The 16,498-nt window shown below is 38.7% G+C and overlaps 1 protein-coding gene across 3 annotated transcripts in view; it reads right to left on the reverse strand.

Annotated features, from left to right (window-relative positions):
- LOC149075525 (metabotropic glutamate receptor 1-like) overlaps positions 1 to 16,498 on the reverse strand; it is a 167,166-nt gene that overhangs the window by 54,199 nt on the left and 96,469 nt on the right. For all 3 annotated transcript variants that reach the window (XM_089242901.1, XM_089242899.1, XM_089242900.1), the window contains exons 2-3: positions 4,889 to 5,853; positions 967 to 1,213 (exon numbers count right to left, since the gene is read on the reverse strand). In XM_089242901.1, the coding sequence (XP_089099027.1) occupies positions 967 to 1,213; positions 4,889 to 5,588 (947 nt within the window). In that variant the 5' untranslated portion in view covers positions 5,589 to 5,853. The remainder of the gene's footprint in view (positions 1 to 966; positions 1,214 to 4,888; positions 5,854 to 16,498) is intronic.

Below are 16,498 nucleotides of genomic sequence, written 5' to 3' on the forward strand. Positions count from 1 at the left end.
TATTTTGGCAAAGTATTTTCTGTGTATTTATAGTTCAGTCTTTATAAACACTCTAACAACAGCTATTACTGAAGATTTCACAAATGTCATGGTTTCACTGATACTCGCTCCACGGCTCCTACAATCATCCCAAGTTCAAGTCCGTCCAATCACGTCACTTCCTCCATATCTTCACAAACAATTCACCATTATGTGTGTGTCACACGAACACGAAAGTACTTACAATTAAATATATATCGACCACTATTGGATTATGGTAGTAGTTTTGTACCTAGAAATCATAAAAAATCACCAGCTTTCCGTTTTCATACAATTATAGTCCTCTAGCGGCAACAATGTGACGCCTAGCTCCATAGCTTATTTCCTTAAAACTGTAAGGTGGTCATAATGAAGTTGCGAATGAGAATACAATGAGCGTATACTACTAAACCATACTTGTATCCACATCCATATTCCTCTGCGGAATTCCTAACGAATTGGCACACGTTGGAATATGCGTGTACGTATTGTGAACCTAACGCGTGATGTATGTTTCCGTTTAATGCTTGTTATGTGTAGTGCTGCCATCTGCCATCAATTTTTCTAACTATGAATGAAGTTTAATGATTGAATAACTGTATCGTCGTGGGCCTGTTGCTCTTTTTTGGCGAGACTTTTCAACGGCGAATCAGTGTGTACTGAGAATATATTGATCTGAACTATATGGAACGATAAAGAGTATCCAGAATCTAATCTGGCCAAAGTTTATTTATCACGTATTCTGTGATGTTAGAATGGAAGATATATAAGAATCAAAGGAAATGAAATAGGGCAGAAATAAGCAAGTGAAACGCGCAATCGATTCCCAAGGATAAAAAATTAATGTCTGGGGAGGAAAGATATAGTAAATGAAAGGGTCCGAGCTAATTACTTCTTTGTATATTCTTTGTTGGTGTGTGTGTATTGATATATCAATCACTTACTTACCTCCCGACCAGGACGAAGTCGCCGGTAGCGTTGAGCCTGCGCATGGCCTTGAGGAGTCCCCGCACAGTCATCCCTTCGCAGAAGCACACGATCACCTTGGCGTTGGGATATTTCTGAAGGCTGCGGATTACGTTGTCAAAGACGTAATCCTGGGCGTTACTCAGCACCGAATCCCCGGTAGCGATGCAGATCCCTTCTTCGTAAGCGAGCTTGACGAATGCGTCCATGCCGCTGTCTCCGTAATTGCCTGCAAAAGAATCGTCCGCACACAATAAATCTCCTCTTTCCTCAATCGTCGGCCCGTCTCTGTGCTGTCGGCAAAGGATCCCACCTTACCGCACCTTGGTATGAGTTGACTGATTGGAAACGTTAACACCAAGATATACGGGGACCGATTCTATTTTAATGGTCTTTTCCCAAGAATTCTGGAAATTAAATGTATGTCTCCATATAATTCTGGATACTAATTAAATGGGCGAAATTCGGTTAATTCGTGGAATTATTTATTTCAACGTGGAGAGGAAAATAATTGTCTATATAGTTCGGGGTGGAGAATTTTTTTTTATTACTTTTTTGTGAAATTGTGAAATTTGTTTTACTCCCATATACTTTGAAAAAGTGTTCTCATGTTTTATTTCGGGTGGGGTGGATGGATTTGATGGGCTGGGAAGGGTGTTGCTACTTTTCCAACAGATACCCTTTACGTTAGAGGTTCAGTAAGGGATATTAACGTGGGTATCTGTCCGGTAGTTCGAATTCAAGCACTAGTTAGGCAAACCAAACCTTAAATAGTTCTAATATTCGTCACTGGGCTCAATGCTACTTTCATAACCCTGTTAAATACACGGGTTTTGTAGTTGTGAAACTTTTGTTTATGCCAGGAAACGAATATATGTTTTAGTTTAGGTAAGCACCAAATTTTAAAGCCAATATCATCTTTAATTGAAAATGCTTTTGTTAAACTATCAACGTTTTTGGTAAAATGCATAGATCAAAAAATAGTACCGGTAACTCTCCAAAAAACGGGTTACTTTGTCCCGAAAAAAAAGTAAAAGAAAGTAGCGGTAAATTTTTGAGCCAACACCGGGAATTGCTAGTGGTAAAAACTAACAACAAGTCTGTTGAGCGAAAATTAACCAGTAGAATCAACTCCGCCAGAAACTGTGGAAACCCAATCTCTAAAGGGCACTTTGGAAGAAGGAGATATTGTAGTACTGTAGTTGTGATCGTTTGTGTAGAATCAAAAATATTTTTCGGGACTGGTTATGAGTGTTGCAGAAAGTGGCACTGCTGTGGATTTCATGGAGCCTACGAAAAAAGGATCGGAAGTGATCAACAGAAAAAAAGGCATTTTCTATAAATGGTCTGATATGCACAAGAGACGAAGCCTCCAAAATTATTGAAATAAGGACTTTCTTTCCGAATATTGTTTCGCTAAAAATTGAAAGTCGTTTTTGAACTTATGAAAGACTGACTCAAAAGGATCAAAACATAGGTATCGTACCTGTTTAAGACTTCTTATATGACTGATGTTGTCTCGCTTTTCTTTTTAATAGATTTTGTAAATATATTGATTTGTAAATTTTTCTTGATTTGTAAATATTTCTTTGCTTTGACAAAGAAGTAACAACGTAAATAAAGTTTATTTTTATATCGATACGTGGGAGTATTTTTTTTCTTCAAAATCAGTGGGTTCTATCGCCTCAAGCACGTTTTACAGTGTTTTAAAATAGGAATATTTGATGTGAGACAAAGCTATCCTAACGTATGGGCTACTTTATCCCAAAATAAAAATAAATTTCATAAAAATATTGCAGAAAGTTAATTCATTATATCACAGTCTTTTAGGGAAAAGTTTGAAATATTTAAAAATTAGTTTAAATCTCAATATTTTTTAATTGTTATTTTCTAGCATAAGATTAAACGAAAAGTTTTATAAAAGTGGGCCAAAGTAAAACCCATGTTTACGGCAGGTGAATTATCTGTGATTGATTTATTGCTCATGATGGGAACGGATTTTCGAACGCCAAGATCTTGTTGCGTCATCATTAGTGTCTTATTGGTGTCACTACACGAAAGAACGTGGGTTCCACCTTTTCATCATAATTTGTTGACAATTGTAGCGATTTTCCCACTCATGCAAAAACGAATTTCCACAATGAAAGGAGATGTTGACCAAATTGACAAAAAAATGAACCACTACTACTTAACCTCACGTTTTTTCCTCACTACTTACTTTCCTCGAACCTCACTACTTTTGTCACGTTAACTTTGGAAACATTTCTGTGGGAAATTTCTAACGAATTGGTTTATGGTGGAACGTGTGTCCTAAATGTAAAAACTTTTTCAGTGTGTGCCCAAACATATTTATGTTGCAAGAATTATGCGTGTTCCGGGTCGTAGTGGAGTCTTCCCTATTTTGAAGTGTGAAAATGATGGATAATTGAAGAACACGAATCATCCAAGTTTCCCTTATTTCCTACGGAGAAATTTGTTGCGGTATACAAGTAATGTGGATTACGAGGGCGTGTACGGAACTAGTTATGCTCGTAAACCGAAGTGTATCACTACGTATTTTCGAAATATATACCCCATTTGCAACAAATTGTAGTTTCTGAACGAAATTTGTAGAAACCAGTGCAAACGTCTGAGCCGGGATCTTGAAAATACCGTATCTTAGAGTTTTACAGACTGCAGTGCCTTCTGCTAATGAACTTTCTAACCAATTTCACAATTCTGTCTGAATTCAGTTCAGAGCGTCCCGACTTAGACGTTTGCACGGGTATCTGTGAATTTCGATCTGAGACAAAACCATTCATTTTTTTTTTTGCTGCAAATTGTGGATATTTCTAAAAATTGTTTAAAAATTTATGTATACTACAGTACATGCGGAAATTTGTAACTAGTTTTGAAATTTTGTCCGACAGAAAATTTTCATTTGTTACCGTACACCGCCCAGGCTCTATCGACAATTGTCAATTTTACCATTGCCCCGGATGAGGGGGTGGACTGAAAATTTTGAAAACACTACTGTCACCCAAACAAAACGCACTAAATGTTACAATTCGATCGCTTCCCATTCTTTTTCAATTCATTCTTAAATTGGGCTCGCAAATTTTGGGACACCCTGTATACGACAACGTAGAACTCCATATGCACCTAATGCAAAAATTTGTACAGAGTGTCCCTTAAATACCACGTATACTCTGCGGAGGAAGAGTCCCCGCTGAGAAAAAATGTAAAGTATCGAGAGAGAGGAAACACCTTTCTACAACTATATATCCCGAGGATAATGCCAGATGAAGAGAGTTTATGTGGTCTCTAGAGAGGCCCTGCTCGCAGGAGTCGATATTTCGTAACCCTTTCAGTGGTAATCCCGAGATATCTCGCAAAACTTAATCTGCTTTAGTTCTGTCACCCCGAGATATATTTCATCTTCTAAAAACGCAATGAAGCTGTTTTTACAATGAAACATGTTTTCCATCCCCCCTCCAACCAATAAACTGCCAGTGGGCGGAGTCAGCTCTTGCTCAAGGTTATATAAGAAGCAGGAGGGAGAAAAATAGAGAAAGAACTATACGCTCAGTATAAATAACACACAAAAAGATTCCCCCCCCCCCAAAAAAAAAAAAACTATTTCTCTTCCTAGAAAGCCATACACGTGTTTTTGTATCATAAGGAGGGCAACAAAAGCGATAGGTCGATAAATTTTCATGTTGGGGGGGGGGGGGGAAGCAGTTATCTGCTCTCAATAGGAAAAAGTATTCTAAAAATACGTGGCAATTTGAGAAGGTTTCGCAAGTGGGGCGGTTTATAATGCGGATCAGGAAAATTTTGAAAACCACTTAAAGGGTTAATTCGTTTTGAATACGGTAGTTAAATATAAAATATCAAGGTAATGATGTTATAATGCATCACTTACCATCTGTGTGAACCACTGATATGTAGGTCCAGTTATAGGCTCTGACGAGGTCCACCATCACCTGTGCTTGATAGAAATCCGACGGAACTACCCTCATGAAGTACTTATAGTAGCTTTTATCACTGAGGTCCCTACTGGTAGCTGAATAACCGATCTGAGGTATACTGAAAAGTTGCAAGAGATTTTGGACCTGGATCGTGACTGTGCTCGATCCAGGTCCTATGACACCGACTAGATTTTTCAAAGTTTTGCTGTGGGCTTTGCTCACCACGCAGTCGGTCGCCTGCTTTGTGAATGGAAAAGAAGCGTTTGCGGCGCTCTCGTCTTCGTTCTGGCTTATGGCGTCTCTGATGAATTCGATGCTCTGGCCGAGCGCAATGGGCGAGTACCAACAAGAGTCCCTTATCTCGATTCCCAGGGTCACGTTTGGGAGAAGCGTCCGATTCTTGTTGATTTCGTCGATGGTTTGGAAAGACGCCTCGACCCTCTGTATTCCGTACTGTTCTCGAACTTCACCGCAAGTTCTGGTCTGGGCCTGCTTCTGCGCCGGTGAATGGTGAACGGAGAACAGGGCCCCGATCATGATGTCTCCTGGTATCGTAGCCGTCCTCTTCACCCTTCTTTCACTCACGATAACCTGCGAGATCATGTGCGTCAGGAAGAACAGGGATATGTGGCAGAACAGACTGGCCAATTGCATTATGGAACAGTAATCATCGCCAGCAACATTCGACTAGTGAAAAAATGCCTCATAAGAAATGGCAGCGGTAACAACAACAACTTCTGCGGTGAAAACTTCTTTTTTCTCGTGGGCACTTCACCTGTCGACATGAGCCAATAGTCACCAGCAGTCGCCATCGTTGATTGGGGATATGATGTTCAACTGCTGGCGAACAAAGTCCTAAACTCCTCAAAGTGTCTCCTTCGTCATTTGCAGCTGCTGCTTCGAAATGTTGATGCATCACCTAGAAACAAAACGAGAACAGAATTAGCTTAAATGGGCACAGCATTGAGTAAATTCTTTACCAGGATTCTGGGTCAAGTAAAGAGAAAATTTTGAGAAGACCTCCAGTTCTAAACTATTGACGAACTCGTTACAATTGCAAAATCATCCGTAACATCACAATTATATTCGATAGGAGCCACGAAGTTACCGACGTCCTGTAAAAGCTTCCGTAACACAATAAGTTTGTTCTGTAGAAGTCAGAGACCTTCTGACGTCCAACAAAAGCACCCATAGCACAATAAATTTTCTCAGTAGGAGCCACAAAGCTTCTGGCGTCCTGTAGAGGCATCAGTAACACACACAATATATATATATTTTTTCAATAGGAGCCAGAGAGCTTCTGACTTGCAACAGAGCCTTATATAGCAAAAGTTTTGCTCAACAGGAGTCACATAAATTCTGACGTCCTGCAGAAGCATCCGCAGCACAATAATATTTTTCAATAGGCACCAGAGAGCTTCAGATGTCAACGAAAACATACATAATATAAGTTTTTTTAAGAGACGCTATAGAGCTTCTGACGTCCAGCAAAAGAATCTGTAACCCAGCAGCAGAATCTCTGAAATTTTACAGAAATATCCGTGACGAGCGACTTTTTTCCAGTAGAAACCAAAGACCAACTGAAGTCTTACGGGTAGCATCCGTAACACACAACAAGTTTGCTCAATACGAGTCACAAACTTCTCAAGCCAAACAGAGACAGCCATAGCACAATAATTTTGTTCGACAGGAGTGAGAGAGCTTTTGAATGTCTTGTAAAAGCATCCGTAACTAACAAAATAATGTTTGTCAACAGAAGTTGCAGAGCAGTCTTGAAAAACAATCTGTAACATAGTCGCATTCGGACGTCTTGAGAAAGCATCCGCAACACTACAATTTTTCTCAAAAGAATCCAGAGAGCTTTTAGCGTCCAACAGAAGCACCCGTAACACAATAAATTTTCTCAGTAGAAGCCTCTGAAGTCCCGTAGAATCGTCGCCTGTAACCTAATATTTTTGTTCGATAGAATCCAGATATCTTCTGACGTTCTGCAAAGGCATTCTTAAAACTGTTTTCTGAATTAGCAAGGGAAACACTGTTTACTCAATACTGCTTTTAGCAAGGGAAATTATAAAAGAATTATGTAAGGTCGATTCATGTCTCCATTCTCCAGACTAAAGCTACGTCTGTGAGTCTCAATTACGTAACAGCCTTTATAAGATTTTCCCGACGGGATGGAACGGTATTGAATAATACAGTCATCATCAATCGCTGAAACAATAGCGAAGCCATTTCCCGCGCGTCAATGCGAACTAGTTTCTCAATCCTCTCAAACACATTAAAAAAATAATAATAATAAAAGTCCCACCAAAGATCAAAATCACTACCATTTTCGACAAGCAAACACTAAAGCATCGAGAGTTTTCATTCAGCGTTTTCTTCGAAGTCATTTAGAAGAAACCTAATTAAAGTTACATAAAAATACGCCATATTAGAAATTTGTCTCGTCCCTGAACAACAAATACATACATAAAAGACAAGTAGAAAAGAACTTCTGCCCCCTTCTGGAAATCGTTTGAATTTTATTACTGTTGGAAGTGTATACGTCACTCATCAATAGCGTACTTTTATGCTACGGAATTCAGCCCTAATTAGAAATTAAATGCAATGTAAGAACAAGACAAATGAGGTAAGATTAGGGAGGTTTCCTATATAAAGAGCTGGAAGATGCTTTGGATTCTGTGTTCCTTTAATAAAAACCTCAGTATTTCTGACGTCGTGCAGAAACATCCGTAACACAGTGACTTTTTCAATAGGAACCCAAGAGCAACTCACCTCTCGCAGAAGCATCCATAACATTACAATTTTTTTAAATAGAAGCTAAAGAGCTTCTAACGTCTTGCCGAATCAATCGTAACCCAACAATTTTTCTCAATGAGAGCCACAAAACTTCTGATACATTTCATGCTTTCCAAAAAAGAAAGGAAAAAAAGAACTCTCTCTCCACAGCTTAGTTTGTAGAGCACTCGTCCGGCAAACGAGAGAACGGGGTTCGCGTCCCGTGAGGGCCGAGATGAATTTTAGAGGGCTCACCCGATCCAACAAGCCTGGAGGAGACGTGACGTGATCCAGGAGTTGGCGCCTGGCCAACAGGGGCTCTCTAGAGCCCCAAAGCCATGCACATTAATTTGTATAATAAGAATTTTTTCATAGCAATTTTTTAAAATCTGTATCTACTTAAAATAAATAAATAAATATATATATCTGTTTTATATTCATGTATTTTATGTATGCATAATAAGGCCCCCGAAACCACCCAGCCCCCTCATCTGGGGTAAAGGCTAAAATTGACAATGGTCGATACAGCCTGGTCGGTGCACGGTATGAAATGAAATGAAATGCTTTTGAAAAATTGGTCTATACATATCGGGAAATACGTTTCAAAACTTTCTCAGGAGCACACACACATCCACTGCGCAAAAAAATTTCTCAAAGGGAGCCACGAAGCTTCTACAGATACCAGAGAGCTTCTAACGTCGGGCAGAAGCACTCATATTTTGGACTGCAGGGTGTGTTGGTTGATAACATATATCTGACTCCACACTCATAATATACGACTTGTCAACAATCACACAACATAAATTTATTACAAAATTCACAACACACGAAACATCAACAGATATACACCAACTCGCAACAACTATACATCTATTTTTTTTCTTCTTCCGGTCGCTTAGCGCGCTAATCTGCGTCGTCGCTTTATTAAACGCCAAGCGTTGGCGAAACTCCGCTACAATAGCACAATAATTCAATGGGAGCTATAAAGTTTCTGATGTCCTGTAGAAGCATCCGTAACAAAATAATTTTGTTCAACAGAAGCCACAGAGCGTCTCACAAAAGCATCTGTAACGTAGCCTTAGAGCTTCTGATGCCTTACAAAATCATCAGTTACACTACAGTTCTTTTCAATAGAAGCCAAAGAGCTTTTAACGTCAGGCAAAAGCATCTGTATATAACTAAATAATTTTTCTCAATAGAAGCCATAAAACTTCTGACGTTTTGTAGAAGCATCCGTAACGCAAGAATTCTGTGCGATAAAATGCAGAGAGCGTCTGGCACGAGCATCTGTAACTCAAAAACCTTTTCTCAGTTAAAGGTAACAAATATTCCGAAAGAGTCGTATAAGGTCGATTCATGTCTCCATTCTCCAGCCTAAAGCTTCGTAGGTGGGTCTGAACCACGTAACTACCCATATAAGATTTTTCCGACTGAACAGACGCTATTGAATAATACAGGCGTCATCAACAAAACAATGACAAGACCATTAATTTCTCGAGCGTCTAAATCCTCTCAAAAACAATAAAAAAATAATGAAAGTCCCACCATAGATGGAAAATGGTCACCATTCCCGACAAGCAAACACTAAAGCATCGCGAGGACACACACACATTCAATCAATATTTCTTCAGAAGTAGACAACTTCCTGGAAGTCATTTCCAGCAAAACTAATTGAATTTCCATAAAAATGCTTAATATTCGAAATTTGTCTCCTCCCTGAACAACAAATACCACACATAAAAGACGAGTAGAAAGGACCATAGTTCATTTAACGGATTTCCGGGCCCCCCCCCCCTTTTACTCTGGCAATCGTTTGAATTTTATTACTGTGTAGGGATACGTCACTCATCAATAGCGTAGTTTTATGCTTCGGAATTCAGCCTAATTAGAAATTAAACGTAATGGAAGAACACGCGGGAGACAGATGAGGTAAGGTAAGGATGGTTCCCATAGAGAGAGGATGCTTTGGATTCTGTGTTCCGTTAACACAAACTGAATGTCTTTTCCGTCGCCATATCTCTCTCTCTCTCTCTCGAGGGCAGTTTAATTTTCGTGGTTAATGAAAACTCCAAAAAGCCCCGTAAACTTTGAGTGAAGTTTCATTGCTTTTCTCGGAAGACAGGAAATTACCTCTCTCTATCTCTCTCTCTGTCTGTCTTTTCAACGTTGATTCATTTATTCAGGCTGGTGGAAACGAATCACTGGATGTTAATGAAGTTCCGATGGCCGACGCTGCCGCCACTTTCGATCGTTTACTTTTTTTATTTAAAGCTAAATTTTTCTCACGATGTCCTCTTTCCCAATCAAGATAAGAGAGAGAGAGAGAGAGAGAGAGAAGGAAAATTGCTATTTTCTAGTTTTCAATAAAAACTCAATTTTCCGACATTCGGAAAAATTAGTTTTTGTTATCAGTTGGAAAATGATGATCTTCCTTTAAGTGGATGTCTCGGAAAAATTTGATTGGATACGTCTCAGGGACGGACGGAAATTCAGAAAATGTTGAGATTCCAAAAAGTATATAGAAGGCAGCTTAAATATTTATAAAAAGAGCGGGAGAGATTGTTATAGAAATTCAACAGAAGGAAAAGGGTTGATTTTAAGAAAATCGAAAAAGGCAGAGAATTGAAAAATAGCAAAGAAGGGAGGGGGCAGAAAATCAGAAAAAGGAGGGAGGCGGAACTTCAAAAAGGGCCAAGAATTAGGACGAAATTTCAGAAGAAGCAGCAATAGAAAAAAGGGCACGGAATGGGGCCAAAAATTCAGGCGGAGGAGGAGCAGAAATTTAAAGGAACGGCAAGGAATGGGACCAAAGGAGCAGGAAAAGAAGAAAAGAGGGGCATAAATTAAAAGAGAAAGAGAAACTGGCAGAAATGATAAAAACAGGGCAAGAAATAAAAATGAAGGAGGGACAGAAATTATGAAAAACAGGCAGAAATGGCAAAAACTGGGACAAAAATGTAAAAACAAGGACATGAAAAATTAAGGGAAATAATTTGGTGGACAGCACAAAATAAATAAATGAAGAGGAAATAGCTTTCAGACTGAAAAATAAAAATAACTAAATAGAAAAAATATTCAGACCTGCTGACGGCTAACATGAAAAAAATATATACAGGGTGTCCTGTAAGTGCTTGGGCACAGCCTTTATCTCATCAACTACCCATCGTAGACGTATGATTCCAATTTAAAAAGATGCAAAAAAAAAAGGCGTTCAAAAATGACACTGTACCAGTTTTCAGAGTGAAAATACAGTGTGTAACAAAATAAAAAAAATCGAAATTTTTATATCGTTCCCCCTGTGCTCTAACTTCCGATTAGAAAGTTGTTGCCCTGTATCTCTTGATGCCAAAAATAAAAAATCCCATGTTTCTACGTGTAATATTCACAGAGAATTCGAAAAAACGGAGGAAATTTTGGAAAGAACAGCATTAAATGCGGGTAAAACGGTTTTTCCGCATTTAGAGTTTCTTCCCAAATTGTTCCCGTTTTCCGAATTCGAATGTCTCTGAGAATATTGCACTTAGAAACATGGAATTTTTTTGTCAGCATGAGGATAGAAAAAGACAGGGCAGCAACTTTCTAATCGGAAGTTAGAGCACTGGGAGGGACAGTATAAAAATTTAGATTTTTTATTGTGTTACACATTGTATTTTCACTCTGAAAACATCAAATATTTAAAAATTTTTTAAATTGGAATCCTACCTCCCCGACGGACGGTTGATGAGATAAAAGCCGCGCTAGCACTTACAGGACACCCTGTATATAATACGGTGTAATATTTTCATTTATTAAACCAAAATCATGTAGAATTATTAATCGGATAAAATATTTTGCGGACCAGTAGAAAATTACCACGGACCATCGGTTGATGGGATAGACAACGATACGAATGGGAAACGATAACAATGGACACCCTGTATAAAATCTAGTCTGATCACCTATTTCTGAAGAAAGCTTCAAACATCTTTCTGAGATAAATTTTCCATCAAATTTATCGTGAAAACAAAAAAAAGTATCGTTATTATTCTGTCTTTTTTTGTCCATGGACATTGAAACTTGACTTTAGTTCGTAATCTCGGGTTTTAGTGCTTGGCAATAGTAATCTCGGAAAATTCCAGTTAAATGGAAAAGAACAAATATTCTGAGGTTTTTTTTTTTGTATTTTTCTTATCTCCCTTTTCCCCATTCAAAGTGTCACGGAATAACATCGAAATTGGATTTTCGCTGAGAGAGAGAGAGAGAGAAATTGTTCTTTCTTTTTAGTCTTCGGAACGAAAGTTTTGAAGGCAAATGTCATGTTGTTGCCGTTTCTGGAAAATTTTTCTTTTTCCCCCTTTCCGATAGAAATGGAAAAGAGAAATTGAACCTCAAGCTACATTTTCTCCACCGTAAACACAAATTGTATTTTTCTTGTTGTATATATATATATTTTTGTTACGTAACAACTTTATCTAAGCTAGAGGAAAACCTTACGAAAAAAGTTGCGTGAGAACTCAACAAAACTTTGAAGATAAGTCACACCCGTAAAACGGTATCTTATTATGGTTTCCAGTTGGATATTTGTATAATTATTACTGTTATTATTCGTGTCGTATATTTATCGATTTCGTTCAGAAATCACCATCTTTGACGACCTCGTTCTTGACACTTATAGGATGATTATAATTAAAGTCCCGTATTCTGTGTAAGTCGAAAAACTACTCATCGGAATATAGCCAAATTCTGAGGATATCTTAATAAGACCATGGGAGATAGATTTATGCAATTAAATAAAGTTCAATTCTTGACCACCAGGTGAATAAGTGGCGCTGTTTTATTGAATTTTCCATGGTCCATATAGCGTATATACCAAGCTTCAAAGGAATACGTCCAACAGAACGGGTGCTATCGAGTAGTTTCAGTATACTGACGAACGCTGCATAGGTCTGAGCAGTGTCAGTATATTGAAACTATTCAGACCTATATAGCACCCGTTCTGGCGGACGTATATCATTGAAATTTTGTATATATGCTATATGGACCATGGGGGGAAAAAAGAAAATTCAATAACAAAAGTACCACTTATTCATTCACCTGCTGGTCAAAAATTGAACTATTTTGTTATTGCGTAAATCTCTCTCCCATGGGTTTCATTAAGATATCCTGAAAATGTGGCTGTATTCAAATGAGTAGTTTTTGCGAAAAAACTAATCATGTGTGAATTCATAGATTCTGTGTGTGATTGAGAAATACTACTGTACTTAAGTGTTACCAGCAATATAAAAAAAAAATTCAATTCGATTCTTTATCAAAAACAACTAGAAAATACACTTAAACAACCAGAATCAATTTCAGCCATTATTCGAATGACCATACCCAGTATTTCCCGGGCTCTTCTCTTATTTTCACGTAATTTATTAATAGACTACAACTGCACAGGAAAATTTTTGAAAAAGACTGGAAAAGCAACTAGCTAATAGATGGGTATTTTCTCCAACTAAATGGCCAGAAAAAACAAAACCAGATCTTTAGAAAATTACTATGTTGGCAACACTGGTACTTAACCAACATGCACTTCTTCAGGCCGTAATGTGTAGTGGAATTCTGTGACGTAGGTTGCACGTTACGGTATGCCCACGAATCAGAATTCCCCATGTCATTGACATGACGTGAGGCCATATCTTATAGCGCTTTCCTATAGCGCGTAGTGAATTCTAACAGAATTGTCACGTTTAAAAAGAAGTACGATAAATACATTGAGATAAATCGAGAAGTTACCCATTCATGGATAAGATAAGCATAATTTTTATGGGCAGTGTATATTTTATTTTAATCATAATCGTTAGTTTTTATTAATTATATTCGCGTATACAGGGCGATTCTATAATTCCACTTGCCGCATTTTACTGGAGAACCGTTGATGCTAAAGGTATGCTTCCAATTGGAAAAAAAATCATATTTGAATAAAAACAAAACTGGGGTATGAGCTGCGTCATAGACGGCCGCAAGTTATGACGTGAATACGCTTTTTGTGCCTTAAATCGCGTGTTGGGTACTGACATAATATCATTATGTCAATATTATCAGCTGCGTTGTCTTTGGAATAGCTAACAAACGATACCAATGTCGTTTATTTTCGTTGTGAACTGCTCGAGATCGAGCGGAAATTGTTTTTTTACGAATCAGGGCAGCGGGCCTGGTGCCCAGACGCGAAGAGATATTGAAACCAGTGATATCACTGAATGCACCTTTGCCATGTGCATCTGGCAATATCACGGCTTTTGACTTGCGTTAGGTGCTGCTACCAGAGACATGAGCGGTTAACGAATTTTGTCACGCAACTTTTTTTCGCGAATGTTCCCAGTATCGTCGGACGATTTAGAAGACGTATCCACGTCAAAATAAAATTTTGTATCTCGATACATATACGGCCCCTAAAATAATGACTAGTAAAATAATTGTGAGGTTTGGCCTGTGTTAGGTCCGACAGTCCATGTACAGTCCTGTTCAGTGCACACGAGCTCCAAGGAAAGATTGAAAAATTCGTTGCCCCTCTTTCTCTGTGGACTAGTGCAGCGTTTCTTAACCCTTTTTTTTGCCCGTGGCCTTCTTTAAAGCACATTTTTTTCTCGTGGCCCCCTGTCTTACCCAGTCTTCGACCCTCATCTAGAAGCAAGATCCTTTATACGTATTGAATTGATTTTTTAAGTTTTTCAGTGAATTTATACTGAATGAAAACTACAAATAAGATTGGCCTCCTGACCACTGGCCTAGAATTTATTGAGCTCCCCGCTAATCCGAGTTCTATTCAGCACCGTCTCAATACCATGGGTTCCCCTAGGCAAAGTGATGCTATGGTAGTCCCATACTTAGCCGCAATTAAACAGCCTACATATTTCCTACTTATTTTCAAAATTTATTATACTATACAAAATATCATAATTTGGCCACTTATGGACACGAGATCCCCCTGGGCATGACCCCTCACAAGAGTGGGACTGCCAGAGCTGCAGCCCGGGACCTGATATGGTTTTCATCATATTTTGTTTTTCACACTAAATTTAATATAGAGGCTAGCTTTTCACAGAACCCTGTCTGTGAAGAGTCTAGCTGGGGGGGGGGGGGGGGGCTGCGAAAAAACCCCATCCTAGGGAACTTGCTCCAAAATGTAGGCGGTGAGGCCCGGGTGGGTCCATGCCCTAAGACGGCCCTGGTTTTGGGTGGTTTTGTTGGATTCTGTAAGTGTATAGTCACTAATATAAAATAATAATTATTTCCTCACACTTTAATTTTCCTTCTCAGTTCTCTGCAGCCCTCCAAACCACCTGTCATAGTCCCTTTCTAAATTTTCTTCCGTGGCCCTCTTGAAGTATCACTAGTACCAGTACCACTAGGGGGCCATATGGCCCCCGGTTGAGAACCACTGGTCTAGTGCGTTCACCCGGGAAGTAAAAGGACGTGAGTTCGATCCCCGCAGAGGCAGTTGAATTTTCTCTCTTTCCAAAATATGTCTTCGTATAAGCCAGCTGTTAAAAATCTTTGTGTAGTAAAATAATGACGTAACTAAAATGGGCACGTTATTCGGATAATTTAATAAATCGAAAGAATGTTTCTATAACCGACGGTTCACGAGTTATTTGAGCTGAAACGGACTTGAGTGTATATATTGCGGAGCAGTTTCTTACTTGAACAAACATCGCTCACTTAAGAGAGATCGCTCAAACGAATCTTTAATGAAAAATGTCTCGTAAAATGACTTTCGGAAATATTTCGACGCCGAAAATTGTCAACTTTATGTGGGAATTTATTCCGTGACTCCTGAAATGTTACAGCAGGAATACAGTATAATTAGCGTGAGACGGATAATGTTACACAATTATTAATAACTCGATAATAATGTCCGTTATTTTGAAGTCGAGATCTCATTTTGTTATCAGTAGTTACTTATATAATGTTATCGGAAGAAAGAAAAAGAGGATTGCGTGTATATGTATCTCTCGTGTGAGATAACACTTTTACATATTCATTATTTAAATAATGCCCGCGTGTGAATTCGAGCAATAATCACAGAGTCGCACAAACGAAATCTGATTAAAATACAGACTTTTGCTCCGTCACGTTTCCAGTTGCGTAATCATTATATTGATATATAAGTCTAGCTTCTCATTATTCATTTATACCAAGCTCTGAAGCGAAATTCGCCTTGAAATTCGACCCTTCGCCTAAATCAGCGGTTCTCAACCGGTGCTCCACGGAGCCCTCTCTTCTCACGGAGGCCTCCGTTGCAGCTCGAGGAAATTAAAATATATCAGTAAATTTGATAAATACAGTCGAACTCGATTATAACAACATCGAAGATTCCACGAAATTTTGTCGTTATAACCGAGGTGTCGTTACAACCAAGGTCGACGTTTTCAACATCTCTCTCTCTTACGCGTGAAAAATATTTTCAAATGCAGTCAAGTAGTGTGCATGTGAAATTGCTTTATAAAATTCAGGGTGACCACATTTGAACAGGAAGAAAATACGGAAATTGAGATCACAAATACGGAACATATCCGCAGTTTCCGGAAAAAAGTTGTCAATTGTCAGACATATCGTCAGTTCCTTATAAATAACAATTGGCGCGAAATACACCCGCTACAGTAAGTCTGTAGTGATAAAAAATGTATTTTACATTTACATTACAGGGGGAGGGGCGAGGTTGAACACACACGGCTAGAGTCGTGTTAATGCAGTCACGGGCCCACGGGCAACGTGATTTTTCCGGGGGTTAGGTTACTTGGCTCGAAAGAGGGACAGAGATA

This window comes from Pholcus phalangioides, unplaced genomic scaffold (assembly GCF_987345545.1).
Source record: "Pholcus phalangioides strain wild (caught in Gottingen) unplaced genomic scaffold, Ppha-v1.0 ptg000015l_1, whole genome shotgun sequence".
Lineage (NCBI taxonomy): Eukaryota > Metazoa > Arthropoda > Arachnida > Araneae > Pholcidae > Pholcus > Pholcus phalangioides.